At 39.4% G+C, this 15638-nt stretch overlaps 1 protein-coding gene across 1 annotated transcript in view; it reads right to left on the reverse strand.

Moving 5' to 3' along the window:
* The window catches only part of si:dkey-220k22.1 (multiple epidermal growth factor-like domains protein 9), a 181132-nt gene that overhangs the window by 32737 nt on the left and 132757 nt on the right, over positions 1–15638 (reverse strand). The window contains exon 4 of the mRNA XM_007228591.4: positions 3877–4026. Coding sequence (XP_007228653.3) covers positions 3877–4026 — 150 coding nt within the window. The remainder of the gene's footprint in view (positions 1–3876; positions 4027–15638) is intronic.

The raw sequence follows: 15638 nt of genomic DNA on the forward strand, positions 1-15638 counted from the left end.
TTATATATGAGACAGCTTTACTACTTATTTATTTATCTTCCTAAAATATCAGTTTGCTCACAAATAAGTACAGTATTTTGTGCACTATAAGGCACACCGGATTATAAGGCACATTATCAATGAACATGTATTTTCTGGTCTATTTTCATACACAAATAAACTGGATCATAAGGCTCATTATGCATTACTAGTAAGGAAAAAGGGTGTCGCCATGTGCTGGATGTTTATCTGCACAGATGTCTCTCTTAAAAATGATTTGTTTGGGTGAGTAAAGAGCTTCTGTTTATTTACAGTAAGCTTAAATTTCCAGATTTCCACTAAGGGTGGGTGCAGCAGCATTAGCATTAGCAGTTCACCACTAGTGCTAGCCACAGTTAGCAGCTAATGCCACCCTGAAGCTCTACACTGAGAAACCCTAAATGTTCCGGTAATCCAGGGCAATATAAGCTAGTGGATCGTCCCACGTATCTTATTTTAACACTGTAAACACGCAGACTACAGGCTAATATGCTTACCTCAGAATGGCGAAACAGCTAGCGCTTAGCGTGGTTAGCGGCTAATGCTAACTCGAGCTCTAGCCGGGGTTAGCAGCAGGCTACAGGCGGATAATACTCACCTCTAAACGGTGAAAGAGCTAGTGCTTAGTGTGGTTAGAGGCTAATGCTAATACTGCTCCAGTCTCGAGTATCAGTGCTGGAGAAACTTCACTGGAACTCCTGTATAAGTCATCTATGTCCTCTATGTTCATTTGATAAAAACTCCTAAACAGTCAGTACTGTATCATTACTAAAACAGTATTTCTACTGTCAAGCTACTGGACCTAGCTTAAAAAGAGCACAACCCAGTAAAGCCTACAAAAAGAACAATGTTTCAGATACTTTGGTCTGTACAAGTACTGTACAAGTAGTAGGGATGTGCCATATCATATCGTATGCAATAATATCGGCAACATTTTTTAATATCATGAACAATTTTATACCCTGAAATATCGTGCCATATCACCCACCCTTAATTATCACATAGGGTTCTACTTTTTTGCTGTTTTTGCAAAAGAAAAATTCACACTGTTCTCATTCCCCATTATATATTTACTAGAGACAGATTATATCTGTGCAGTATCATTTATTTTACTTTCCTTTTGAATATATTGAGATATTTGGAGTGCATTATTAATATTAAGACATTCTGGATCATTTACTTCTGTTACAAATCTGATAAAATTCTTGTATTTTTTAATATCTCAGTTAGGGGTGTGCCATATTAAATTGTATGCATTAATAAAACTGAATTTTCATTTTGTTGCAGTAGTGTATTCTTAAAATATTTGTTTTGTCATATCGCCAAAAGAATCGCTAACGGCATGAAATATTGTGATATTATTGTGATAGGTTTTAATTAATTTTGCTACTTTCTTCACCACTTAGACAATAACCATACAATCAGACAAACAAAGCACAGTAAATTTACCTCAGCTGTGCTACTTACATTATGAATTTACTTCAGATGTGCTACTCGAGTCACATATTTAACCAGGTCAGAAGTGCAATTTTAGTCATAAATCTACTGCAGCAGTGCTACTGTCATTAGACAGGTTGGGGAGAGGTAGCTAATAAACTAAAACCAAATGTGAAACTGAGGCCAGTGATGATAATGTGCAGTTTATTTTAATTGATTAGAGTGAGTAAAGTAAACCTGCAGTTTTTAGGCTCTCCCTGCTGGCTCTCTCCCACACTCCCTGTATTGTATACTGTGGTGCTTTGATATGCAGCATTGCAGGGTGCTGCTTTAAAAATGACTAGCTTACTTCTTTTGTTACTTCTTTTGGCCACAATTTCGTAAATAACTTTCAGATTTTGCTGTACATCTCAAAATATTTGAAATTGTTGGAAGGATCCGAAGGACCTCAAAACCTGCGGTGCAGGCCAGGCAACAGGGAACACATGGACAATAAGAACCACCTTATCCAATTCTAGATACAGGGGTTGGACAATGAAACTGAAACACCTGGTTTAAGACCACAATAATTTATTGTCCTGACAGACAGTTCTGGTGGAAACAGGAGAGTTGAGGTGCACATTAAATTCTGCCCTGATTTAGGCAGCTGTGGTTTTATGTTTTTGGATACAATCTGGGTTAGCACCCGAACATCCCTTTCAGACAGCTTCCTCTTACAGCGTCCACAGTTAATCCTGTTGGATGCGGTTGATCCTTCTTGGTGGTATGCTGACATTACCCTGGATACCATGACTCTGGTATGTCACCCATAATGTTGTGTGCATTGCAATGTTTTGAGCAGAACTGTGCTCTTACCCTGCTAATTGAACCTTCACACTCTGCTCTTACTGGTGCAATGTGCAATTAATGAAGATTGGCCACCAGGCTGCTCAAATTTAGGCATTTCAGTTTCATTGTCCAACCCCTGTATATCAGGAAAACATATCAGGAAATACATGTTATTCTGGTTTATTGTCTCACAACCTGAACCTTTGATCTCAAACCCAAATGTCAGTCTCTGCTATACATATATACCAATACACCAATCCAATAAAAGATAAAAGGAAACAATAACACAACACATAAGGTCATATTGACAAAGTTAGTCATATAATCCGTCTTAGTGCGTGTCTAAACGAGCGACACTTCCCTTCACAAGCACAGTGAGCGGTTTCACTATGACTGGGTGCGAATGAGCACACTGTACGAGTTCCTGCCCTTTCCTTAGCCGGCATCGTTTCCGCCCTCAGTCTGTACCTAAACACACACACACCACTGCTCCACACACACACACACACACACACATACATACACACATACTACTGCTGCTGCTGTCGTCAGCACACACCACCCACTCCCCAAACACTCCCACAAACACACACACACGACTCATATCAAAAACACACCACAGATCTGCACCTTACCACAGCTGTTCTAGAACACCTCTGTCAGCAAACCCCACCCACTCAGACACAGAGATATACAGAGCGATACAGGATGGGGGACGGGGCGAGGGGGAGGGGGGCATGAGAGAGAAAGAGAAATAAATAAAAGGAGAGGAACAGAAAAACAGAGAGAAAAGTGTAAGAAAAGAAGATAAAAAGGGGAAAAAAGTGAAAGACAAAGCGTGAGTGATCCTTCCTCCTTTCTTTTACTTGTTCTCTCTTTTTTAACCTTCCTATTGGATACTCACTAATAAGCACTAGTAACTACTTACTACTGTTTACGTAGTCTATCCTAGTTTGTATTATACTAAAGAGAGAAGACTGGATGCTTTAGGAATTGAAGAAAAGTTAATAATTTTTTTTTTTTAGTCAGAAGGACTGACCAAACAAACTCTCTACTTCTCTTCTCTATCTTCCTCCTCCTTCTCCTCCTCCTCTTTCCTGCCTTTCATATTTCATAAACAAACCCTGAGAGGACTTTTCTTTCCTCTGGCGGACGAAAATAACCCTCCAGTCCGGCGTAGGCCGGGAGAGAGAGAAAGAGAGAGAGAGAGAGAGAAGGAGGGAGGGTGTTTGGTTTCGGATTCCTGAAAACGCACCTCTTTCCAGCCCCTGAACCCACCCCCACCGTGAGTGCACCTCTGCTAGATTATAGGGTAATAGAAATGTCAGAGAGTAGGTCAGCCTGGCGATACTGGCTGAGATAGACTGGGCTAGGGTGGGCTAGGCTAAAGTGGGGGGCTTCAGGGACTCATCAAGTGTAGAGAGCTGTGCTGAGAGTGTGGTGCTGAAAGTGGGTATAGCTGGGAACAGGGCTAGGCTAATGCAAATGAGTGTGAGACACACACACACACACAGAGGAAGAGAGAGAGAGAGTAAGAGAGAAAGAGAAGCTAGCCGGCTAGGCTAGGCTAACACTGAAGTTTTAGGGACTCACCAAGGGTACAGCTGCCTGTGGAGGTGACACTGGAGCAGGGGCAGGGCAGGCAGGCTTCAGTGGCGGCAGTGCCGGGTGGTCTGTAGAAGTTATACTTGCATTCCTCACAGCTGGGACCCTTGGTATTGCCTTGGCAGTTCAAACATATGCCTATGAGAGAAGGGAGGGACGAAAAGAGAGAGAGGGAGAGTTAAGTAAACACTCTTTCGCTCTGCTCTGATTGACAGGACGTTGCTCCAGTCAGGCTCGTGCACAGGCTAGAGCAGAGTTCACCACCAGCACAGCTGGCAAAACAAACCCGACTGAACGGAAAAGAAAAACGGAAATTAAAGCGAAAGCTCTAACGAGCGTGTGCTCGCGTGCGCCTGTGAGCGTGACTGCACGCCATTAAAAACGGAACTGGACACCAGCTAAAAAAGCCGGTTTGGTGAAGAAAACCCCCCCCCCCAAAAAACACACAAACGTGGAACTTGTGGCAGCTGTAATTGCACTGCTGCAAAAGTTCAGGAATTCCCGTCTTGTGAATGGGAATGCAAAAGTTAATTTGCAAAAGTAAAATAAAATGTCATGTGGAAAAGTTTGGACACCCTTCCTGAAGTCAATTTAGGCTAGATTGGTTTGAATAGTTTTTCTTTAATAAATAAAATGATTACTTAAAAATGGCTTTTATATATTAACTCAGATCATCTTTGTCTAATATTAAAGTTTAATTTATAATCTAAAAAATATCAGTATGAAAAAGCAAAAAAAAAAAAAAATCTGTAGGTGGGCAAATACTTTTTCACCACTGTATATCCAATGAAGCTGCCAGAAACAAGTCTTGTCTGCTCATTAGCATAACAGTGTGCACTACACACACGGTATTGCATGTAAGTATTGGATTAAGAGACTACTTCAGTTTCTGAATCAGTTTATCTGATTTTGCTATTTATAGGTTTATGTTTGAGTAAAATTTACATTGTTGTTTTATTCTATAAACTACAAACAACATTTCTCCCAAATTCCAAACAAAAATATTGTCATTTAGAGCATTTATTTTTTCTTTGCAGAAAATGGGAAATAACTGAAATAGCGAAAAAAGATGCAGAGCTTTCAGACCTCAAATAATGCAAAGAAAACAAGTTCATATTCATAAAGTTTAAAGAGTTTAGAATAACCCTGGTTTTCAATCACAGTTTTCATGCATCTTGGCATGTTCTCCTCCACCAGTCTTACACACTGCTTTTGGATAACTTTATACCACTACTGGTGTAAAAATTCAAGCAGTTCAGCTTGGTTTGATGGCTTGTGATGATCCATCTTCCTCTTGATTATATTCCAGAGGTTTTCAATTTGGTAAAATCTTTTTTCAGTTGAGTTATAGTTATCAGAAACAAGTGCTAATATTACATAACAAGTACAAGATCAGAAAGCACAAAGTCACAGAGATACACATGCTGGAGCTTAAAGTGGAAGTTGGAAGTGGGAGTTGTGCTTGTGAAGTTCTGGATTGATTCTCTGTGGGGTTTAGGGTCAGGCTTTCGTTCTATTTTAGATTTTTTATCAAATGCTGCATACATTTTGAGAAAATAGGGGCAGACTAATGAGGGATTACATAATTGACAAGTGTGCTGTACGGTAAAACGCACACATACGTATACAGGACACACACACACACACACACACACACTCTGAGGGAATGGCATTCCTCTTGTTATGCAACCGGATTTATATGCCACAGGCTTCAAAGGGAGCAATCTGTAATTAGAAAAATGTCCAGTCATACTACGGTATAAGGGGACTGCTGGAGTTAAGCAAACAACAGAGAGAGAGAGAGAGAGAGAGAGAGAGAGGTAAATAGAGATAGATGGATGGCTGGAGTTTGCAGAAAGATGTAGTGGGATGTGACAATTCTCTCTGTCTCAGAGCCACAGTTTAGCTATTCACATGCTGATGAGCACCTGCGATATGAACGTTCGAGAACTCGTCTATGCAGGGCGGTTTATTTTTTTATAATAAACCACTTAAAATGGCACTTCTGTCTCCTCACAGGTGCTCATTGTGCACAATTAGCTCAGACTGAGGGAGATTCAAGTAGCCAATTAAAGCCGAACAAATGTCTGACGATTTGCTGTTGTTTTCAATATGCTGCTTTATTGTTAAGTCTTGTTGTTAGAGGTTAAGGTTTACTATTGATACAAAAATATATATGTGTGTATGTTTGGTTTGTAATTATTTCTTTTGGTTTATATATACCTGGAGCAGTGTAAGTGAACAATATTCATCATAACGAATTTGGCATGAGTTTATTATTTAAGGAGGTTTTCTGAAATCAACATGAGGTGAAAAATATACATAGAAACTCTGAGATCATTAACTTAGTGGTACTAAAAGTTCCATGCCTTTAGCTTGTCAAAAACCAAGGCCTCATCACTTCTCTGTGCCCACATAAAAAGGGGTTTCCATTGGACTGATCAACACACAGATCAATGGGAGGGTCCATGGTGCTCCAAGGAGCAAAATCTCTTAAAGCATTTCTATATACAACAACTGATTCCAAGATCATCCATTTAACCAATTCTGTACAAGTTACTGAAAGGTGCAGCCACTTTCTGGAACACAAAACCAAGCTGAGAGGAACTTGGAGTGGACTGCCTGAAACAACTACCTTATTTTTCACACTATAAGGAGCACCTAAAATGTTTTAATTTTCCCAAAAATTTAAAATGCGACGTATAATCCAGTGCTCCTTATGTATGAATTCTACCAGTCAGGTTGTAAGGAGCAGTAAAGCCACTCCACTGAATTACAGCATTACACAGGAGTTCAGGTGAAGTTTCTCCGGCACTGAGGCTGAAGCAGCATTAGCATTAGCCGCTAACCGCAGCGCTAACTCTATTGTCGTTCAGAGGTGAGTTTAACAGACTATAGCCTGTGTGTTTGCCGTATTAAAACAAGTTATGTTGGACGAACTGTTAGCTAATAGCTCCCTGATTTACCAGAACACTCAGGGTTCCTCAGTGTAGCGCTGTCTACCGGTGTTTACTAGCGCTAAGTGCTGTTAACCACAGCTGAACTGCTGCTAACTGCGCTTTTGACAATATTGGAAATCTAAGTTTACTGTAAATAAACGGAAGCGCTTTACTCACCCAAATAAACATTTTCAGGAGAAAAATCTGTGTAGATTAACATCCAAGTGCTTGTTTGACTTAAAAAAAAATGTTTGTTTTAAGAATTACAGTTTTGCCTACTTCCCCCCAGCTTCCCTGAGCTTCCTCATTTGAAGGTAAACACGGTGACACCCGTGTTCCTTACTAGTGATGCTTAAAATGAGTCTTATAACCTGGTGCACCTTATGTATGAAAATAGACCAGAAAATAGATGTTTATTGATTGGTAAAATATGGTAATTAAGAAAATAAAATTTAGCATAGACCTGTTATAAACTAAGCTTCTGGAACATCAATGGCATCAGTGGCATCTACAGTCAAGCAGGATTTCCATCATTCATCCTGGGCTGCAGTCCAAAAAGAATCCCCTCCCAGTCAACACTCTAAAGCTCATTGAACCACAAGAACACTGTACCAACTGTTACACATGGTGGTGGAAGCATCGTGTGATGTGGCTGTTTTTACATGTATCTTATGCAGAGATGGACTCAAATCCCAGAAACAACTGGTAAACCAAAACATCTAAGGCTAACGATAAGATGCATGGAGGCTCCACCTCAAAGTTTACAGACCTTAAAGGCTTTTGCCACTAATCTAATGTCTTGGTGCCAGCACTGCTAGATCCCACAGTCTTATGGCGTCCATACTTTGCACAAAGGAGATCTATACAATATTCAGCAGGTTGTTTGTTTGATGGTGATGCTGAGGCTGACACATTGCAGTGTATATTGAGACAGTGGTGCATATGGAGTTGAAATAATGTTTTCTACTGATCTAACACTGACAGGTATATCACATATTGTAATTTCACCTGCTGTAGAACTGTAGCTGACCCTCATTTGCTTGCTCATATCTTGCTGACGGCTGCGAGAAGATGAAACCCTCTCTGTTTGCTCCCTGCCATTGTTGACACAAAAGCAGGACATGAAAGAACGGCTTTAGAGACGAAAAGCGTAATTCCATCAGCCAGAGACAAGGAGAACACTCAGGAGAGACACACTTGCTGCCAAAGAACAAAGATCAAAGCAGTGAGTGAGTGTGTGTGTGTGTGTGTGTGTGCGCTGTGCGTCCTGAGATGGAGAACAAAGCAGAAGCAGGATCACTGGTGTCCTGTCCCCCGGGTCTGATAAGGGACGAGTGTCCATTGTGTGTAAACACATACGCTGCATGGGGCTGATGCATGCTCATCAGATCTGGGATGGCTTGTGTGTGCGTGTGTGTGTGAGAAGCTCTGACAAAACATAAAACACAAGTACAACAGTGTGTGCACACAAAATAAGGACAAACAGGTTCATATTCAGTTCATTTCAGCAAAGATTTGTTAGGAATCATTTCAAAACCTGTACTCAGTCTGATTTGACATGTATCAGCCGATATCATCAATCACATCTGATTATTGTGTTTCTATACAATGGCATGCCAAAAGTCATGGGACAGCAGTATGTAAACCGAGCATCAAATGTTACCTTAGCAGAGGCTTGGGAATGCCTTGACCTGTATAAGTGGTGAGGATTCATCTTGTGAGTGACTGTTTGTGTTCACTAGCACTTAAGCCTTGATTCATCCTACTAATTTCTATGGAGAGAGCTGCCAGATGCCGCTGTGAATTATGGGATGTGTTGCATTGAACACAGCCTTGTACAGCAAAAACTTTCATCCATTTTGTTTTAACCACCTAAACTCTGTGAAACCAATGAGAGTTCTAAGCTTTTCCGCCTCAATCATATATAGCCCAGGAACAACTGGGCCAATGCCACGCATGGCTTTGCATGTAGTTACTCATTGCTAATCTGTAGGGTGTAATAAAAGTCATAGAGCACCAGGGCGTAAGGGCAATTCCTGATCTGGGTGTACTGGGCATCATAGCAAGCATCAAAACTGCAGCTGAAAAGAGCTCGAGTTTCTTGAAGAGAATTTGAGACTGCATTAATACAGAATTCATAGAAGAGTTATTATTAAATATTTCACTACACTACACTACTCAATCATATTTTAAAAACATATAGATTAAGGAAAGATATGAATCATTGAAATCTCAGAGGGTCTCAGCACAAACAGGCAACTTATGGAATAAACAGAGATTCCTTTGATATCTGAAAGTTCTTATTTCACTTTTTTAATGTTGTTTTTACGTTCTACACTACCTTTTTTATACTGTTTGCTTTACAAATAACTAGGGAAAATATATAGGGAAAAACTGGCATTATAACACAGACTCACACACAGTTTCTTCTGAAATCAATGCTGTTAAAAAATACTGCATTTTTTAACTATAGGGCACACTTAAAATTCTTAATTTTTTCCAAAAATCAACAGTGCACCTTATAATCCGGAGCACCTTATGTATGACTTTTACCAGTCAGGTATTAAAAAGCAGTAAAGCTACTCCACTGAAGTACAGCGTAATAAGGGAGTTTTAGTGAAGTTTCTCTAGCACTGAGGCTGGAGCAGTATTAGCATTAGCCGCTATCCGCAGCACTAGCCCTTTCCCAATTCAGAGGCGAGTATTTTGACTGTAGCCTGCCTGATTACAGTGTTAAAACAAGCTATGTGGGATGAACAGCTAGCTGATAACACCCTGGGTTACCAGAACACTCAGGGTTCCTCAGTGTAGTGATATTGGGCGGCACTTACTAGCGCTAAGCCCTGCTTACAGTGGCTAGCGCTGCTGCTAACCACGCTGTTGAGAATATTGGAAATCTAAGCTTAAAACTGTAAATAAACGGAAACGCTTCACTTACCCAAACAAACATTTTTTAAGGTAAAAAATCTGAATGTTTTGTTTTAAGAATAACAGTTTTGTATATTTAGGCACACCCAGCATTAGAATTAGAATTAGAAAGGAAAAGATGGTGACACCCTTGTTCCTTACTACTGTCGCTTAAAATGCACCTTATAATCCGGTGTGCCTTATGTATGAAAATAGACCAGAAAGTAGATGTTCATTAATAGTGTGCCTTATAATACAGAGCACCCTAAAATATATGTTTTTTTTATCCTTTAACTGTATCTTCTGTCGAGGAAATACCTATGTATGTCTACCTGATTCTAAATCATCGCTCTGAGTATTTGACTGTTTTCAGCAACAAGATCATTAGTAAACTCAGGATTAAGTTAAAGATCAAACTATAGAAGATTAATCATTAGAAGGGATATCCACATTTGGACATACAGTGCAACACAGCATTGCAGTATATTTTAGTAGTCCAGTCTGGCACACAGACACTAAGAACTGGTCATTTATATGCATGAGCTCATTAACATGTCAATATATATTGACATATTTTGCTTTACATTTTTTATATGGCTATATATGTCCAAATGTTTGTATACACTGCTCACTCAGCTTTTCGTCTGTGATCAATGACGCTCATAGGAAATCGGTCATTCACAATTGCTGTATTTGGCAGATGCTGGTGTCAAAAGTGACTTACAATTAAACCAAATTAAAGAGATGATAAAATGTAGTGTCACTGCTTTGCTGCAGTAAAAGTATATATTTTAGTATTAATTTAAACTAGACAATTGAACACCTCTGTGAGGATTTGATAGCACTCAAATATAAAGGCAGTAGGAAAAACAGAGAGTGATGCTGAATGGTGAATGGTTAAACCTACACTGACCTACCTCACTTCAACTGTGTGTAATATCATTAAGTAAGGATGGTGAGCTCACAATCACAAAAGGAACTGGTAGGCCAAGGAAGTTTGCTTTCATGTTGATGACAGAACAATCCATTACTTGTTGACTGGTGGGCAGAGGAAGACTGGTGGGCAAAAGAAGACTGGTGGGCAAAAGAAGACTGGTGGGCAAAAGAAGACTGGTGGGCAAAGGAAGACTGGTGGGCAAAAAAAAAGACTGGTGGGCAAAAAAAAGACTGGTGGGAAAAGAAAGACTGGTGGGAAAAGAAAGACTGGTGGGCAAAAGAAGACTGTTGGGCAAAGAAAAACTGGTGGGCAAAAGAAGACTGGTGGGCAAAAGGAAGACTGGTGGGCAAAAGGAAGACTGGTGGGCAAAAGGAAGACTGGTGGGCAAAGGAAGACTGGTGGGCAAAGGAAGACTGGTGGGCAAAAGAAAACTGGTGGGCAAAAGAAAACTAGTTGGCAAAGTAAGACTGGTGGGCAAAGGAAGACTGGTAGGCAAAGTAAGACTAGTTGGCAAAGGAATACTGGTGGGCAAAAGGAGACTGGTGGGCAAAAGGAGACTAGTAGGCAGGGAAAGACTGGTAGAACAAAGAACACTAGAAGATGAACAAGACTGTTAGACAAAAGAAGACTGTTAGAAATGAAGACTGGTCAGCAAAGGAAGACTGGTAGACCAAGGAAGACTGGTAGACCAAGGAGAACTGCTGGGCAAAGGAAGACTAGTAGGCAAAGGAAGACTGGTGGCCAAAGGAAGACTGGTGGGCAGGATACAGGTGTGTATATATGATTTTGGATTTGTATCTACCGAAAACTTATATAAAACATATAAAAGAAATACATAGGCTACACTGCAAGATGCTAACCAGTAATTATTAGAGATATATTATTAGAGGCAATATGACAATATTTTCTCGTACTGTGATCATTTTTCTTTGTACCGACAAGGACATCTTCAGTGCTTAGGGAACACTGGCCCAACTGCCCACCTTACTACAGAGAGCATAATCAGACAGGATAAACTGGATGAAAGGTGCATTCAAATTAGAAACTGAATTCAAATTACCTTGCTTTGCACAAGAGTATTTAAATATGTATTTTTAGAATCTGCTACTGCTGATGCATTTTGTCTGCATGCAAAAACCTTAGAAATAAACTGTGAAAATATTTAAAAGAGTTCTGGTGGACAAACAAGCTCAACATTATGATCTGTTTCTTGACTGACCTGTACTTTGGGCAAAAGATGACTGGTGGGCAAAGGATGACTGGTGGGCAAAGGATGACTGGTGGGCAAAGAAAGATCAGTGGGCAAAGGAAGATAGGTAGACTAAGGAAAACTTAGTAAGCAAAGAAAGACTGGACGACCAAGGAAGACCAATAAGCAAAGAAAGACTGGTAGACCAAGGAAGACTAGTAAGCAAAGAAAGACTGGTAGACCAAGGAGGACTTGTAGACAAAGGAAGACTAGTAGGCAAAGCAAGACTGGAAGACCAAAGAATAATGGTAGACCAAGGAAGACTGAAGACAAAGGAAGACTAGTAGGCAAAAAAAGACTGGTGGGCAAAGTAAGACAAGTAGGCAAAAGAAGACTGGTAGAAAATGGAAGCCTTGTGGGCAAAGGAAGACTGGTAAGCAAAGGTAGACTGGTAGGCGAAGGAAGATTGTTAGGCCGGTAGACCAATAAAGAATAGTAGAAAAAGAATGGAAGACCAAGGGAGACTTGTAGTCAATGAAAGACTGGTAGACAATTAAAGACTTGTAGACAAAGATAGACTGGTGGGCAAAGTGAGACAGTTAGAGCATAGATGACTTGTGGACCAAAGAAGACTTGTAGACCAAGGAAGACCTCCACTGCTGAACTACTATGGTAAAGAAAAATCTAACTGGTTTGATTTGAAAGTTTAAAATTGAGCATATCAATAAAAAAAAAGTCTTTATCCCAAATATTATGTACTGGATGGAACTTCATCATGTAGAATATGTAAGAGTGGTGTTATATTACTCTATCTGATGCTAGGTCATGGGCATCATGGTGAATGTAAGCTCAGATGTGGCTGCTCCAAAGCATCCCATCCTATTGGCTAATGTTCTTTCTATGGAGATTATACAAGCTGTGTGTGCACAACTAACTGCTTGTGTCAGCAATGAACGCACTAATTAGAGTGAATGTCTGAATGCATGTGGGCATGTATTGTGTATCAGCACCCTGATGACGCATATTTACACCTCTAGATTCTCCTGCGTTTGAGTGGCAGTATGCAATCTCTTCAGTTCCAGCTCTCAGACAGACTGTTGTAAAAGTGTCATTCATTCAGTCTGCGCTGGTCACAGTGATGACCATGGGCTCAGATCAGTGGTGCAGTGTGTCTGAACTGGAGTCAGTTGTTGCTGAGGGCTAAAGCTGGCAGTACACTGGCAGAACAGAGGCTTAACCTTCATCTCCCGCAGCTACTGCTGTTTGGGTATTATTAAAACAGCAAGGGGGGAATTCAGCCTGTGTTAATTAGGTAGTCAGGGCAGCGGAGCTGTGAGTTTAATCAAGAGAAAAGGTGTGTAAACACTTCAACACCTCCCTGCGTACTGTAGCTACTGCTGTCTGAAAACACATCGGCACAGATTTACACTTTAAAACATTTATATATGCATTTTAAACACATTTATGCAGTGGACCAAATCTCAAGCATCAAAAGTAAACTGTTCAGATCCACAAATGTGTTTATACGTGCAAAAACACCAACGTTCGGGCTGGGAATATTGCATAAAATATCTCTGAAAAAATATCTTTAAAAGATATTCTTCAAATATATGAGTGATTGCAGAGGTTTTTTTTTATTTGTAAAGATTTAATTTTAATTAAACAAATGCACAAACTTTTTTTTTTTTTTTACAAATAAAAAACACCCCACTTCAACCTTACATGCAACTTTTATATGTCTATAAAAAAACTGTAAACATAACCTCCTTGTAGGGGTGGGCAATATTATATCGTATACAATATATCGTGACAGAAATATCATGATATTAAAAATCCATATCTTGATAATAGGGCTGTTCTGTCTTAAAAGTAGTTTATTATTTACTGTGAAGCTTTAGGAGTATTTATTGTATAATTGTTTTAGTTTGCAGTTTATATGCATGCACTAAATATTCTGCAATATTTTTTGCTGCATTATATTATTTTATGCTATATTATTTATGTTGCCACATTATGATTATACTGTTATACTATTATACTAAATTCCTGAAATTAATTAATTATTTTAGTTTTCCTATATCGCCAAGTATATCGTTATCACAAAAATACCCTGAAATATTGTGATATTATTTTAGAGCCATATCGCCCACCCCTACCTCCTTGTATTCTTTACAGGTTTCTAAAAGAAGCAAATATCTATCTAGTCTTGTAGCTTCGATATGTTAAGACATACAATTTCCATTATCCCATTATGAAAATCACATTAAAGCAGTAATTTGATTAGCATCATCCATTAACCACTCAGCCCTAATTAAAGCACATCATTATCATGCAATTTATCTTAAAACTTTAGAGAGAAACAAAGGAGAAAGAAAACTTTTTGAACTGTCAATTGATGCCAGGGTAAACATTTTATTCCGAATCATTTTGGAGCATCTCTATTGGTCCATTAATCATACAATTCCTTTAGAATGTAAAAAAAACTACTGTCAGGTTCTAAAGGGCACAAATTACTCTAGTCATTACTATATCATTCTATGTAATATAGTAGTCTCACTATGTTACTTTTCTTTCAATTTCCCTTCTCATTAATGCAGTCAACTACACAAATGTGCATTCATTGCTGACACGTGTTAATGCTCATGCACAGTATATCTTTAATTAGAGAAGAAGAAAAAAAGTACAGCCAATAGAATAGGAATCTCTGTGATCTCTGATCTGTGGAGCAGTGGAACTGTTCTTGTGTTCTCTGGCATGATGGAGCTCCATCCAGTACTTTTGGGATGAGTTGGGGATTTGTGAATGATGACGTGGGTGGTGATCATCTTGTATCCTGACCTGACATGGCAGCACAGTGGTTTAGGGCTAGCTCGTTCACCTCCCAGTGCTGGGGTCTCCGGTTCAAGTCTCTATCTGGGTGGAGTTTTCATGTTCTCTCTGTATCTGTGTGGGTTTCCTCCAGTGACTCTAGTTTTCTCCCACAGTGCAAAAACATGGGGATCATGTAAATTGGATACTCCAAATTGCTCAGAAAAATTGGGTAGGTGTGTATACGTGTGTGTGACTGAATGTATGGTCAACTCCTCAGTGCCCGATGCAGTCCTCTAGGTGGACGGTCGTTCCGGTTAAGAGTACGCTGTACGTGATTGGCTGTTGCCTCTCACTGGTGTATATAGAGCGTAATTGTAAGCAAAATTCAATGGACAGTAGAGACAGATAATCCAACAAGAGCAAGATTTTAAACTATTTTTAATGACCTTGAATTCAGAAGAACCCAAAATAAGCAGGAGTCTCAATATTTGTGTCCAAAGAGTGCACCGAACTAATGGAAAACAGTCATATAAAAAGGTTTGGGCACCCCTATTAATCTTAATCATTTTTAGTTCTAAATATTTGGGTGTTTGCAACAGCCATTTCAGTTTGATATATATCATAACTGATGGACACAGTAATATTTCAGGATTGAAATGAGGTTTATTGTACTAACAGAAAATGTGCAATATGCATTAAACCAAAAGTATGGGCACCCTTTTCATTTTATTGATTTGAAAACTCCTAACTATTTTTTACTGACTTACTGAGGCACAAAATTGGTTTGGTAACCTCATTAATCTTTGAACTTCATAGCCAGGTGTATCCAATCATGAGAAAAGGTATTTAAGGTGGCCAATTGCAAGTTGTTCTCCTATTTGAATCTCTTCTGAAGAGTGGCATCATGGGCTCATCAGAACAACTCTCAAATGATCTAAAAACAAAGATTGTTCAACATAGTTGTTCA

The sequence above is a fragment of the Astyanax mexicanus genome, chromosome 1 (genome assembly GCF_023375975.1).
Source record: "Astyanax mexicanus isolate ESR-SI-001 chromosome 1, AstMex3_surface, whole genome shotgun sequence".
Classification (NCBI taxonomy): Eukaryota; Metazoa; Chordata; class Actinopteri; order Characiformes; family Acestrorhamphidae; genus Astyanax; species Astyanax mexicanus.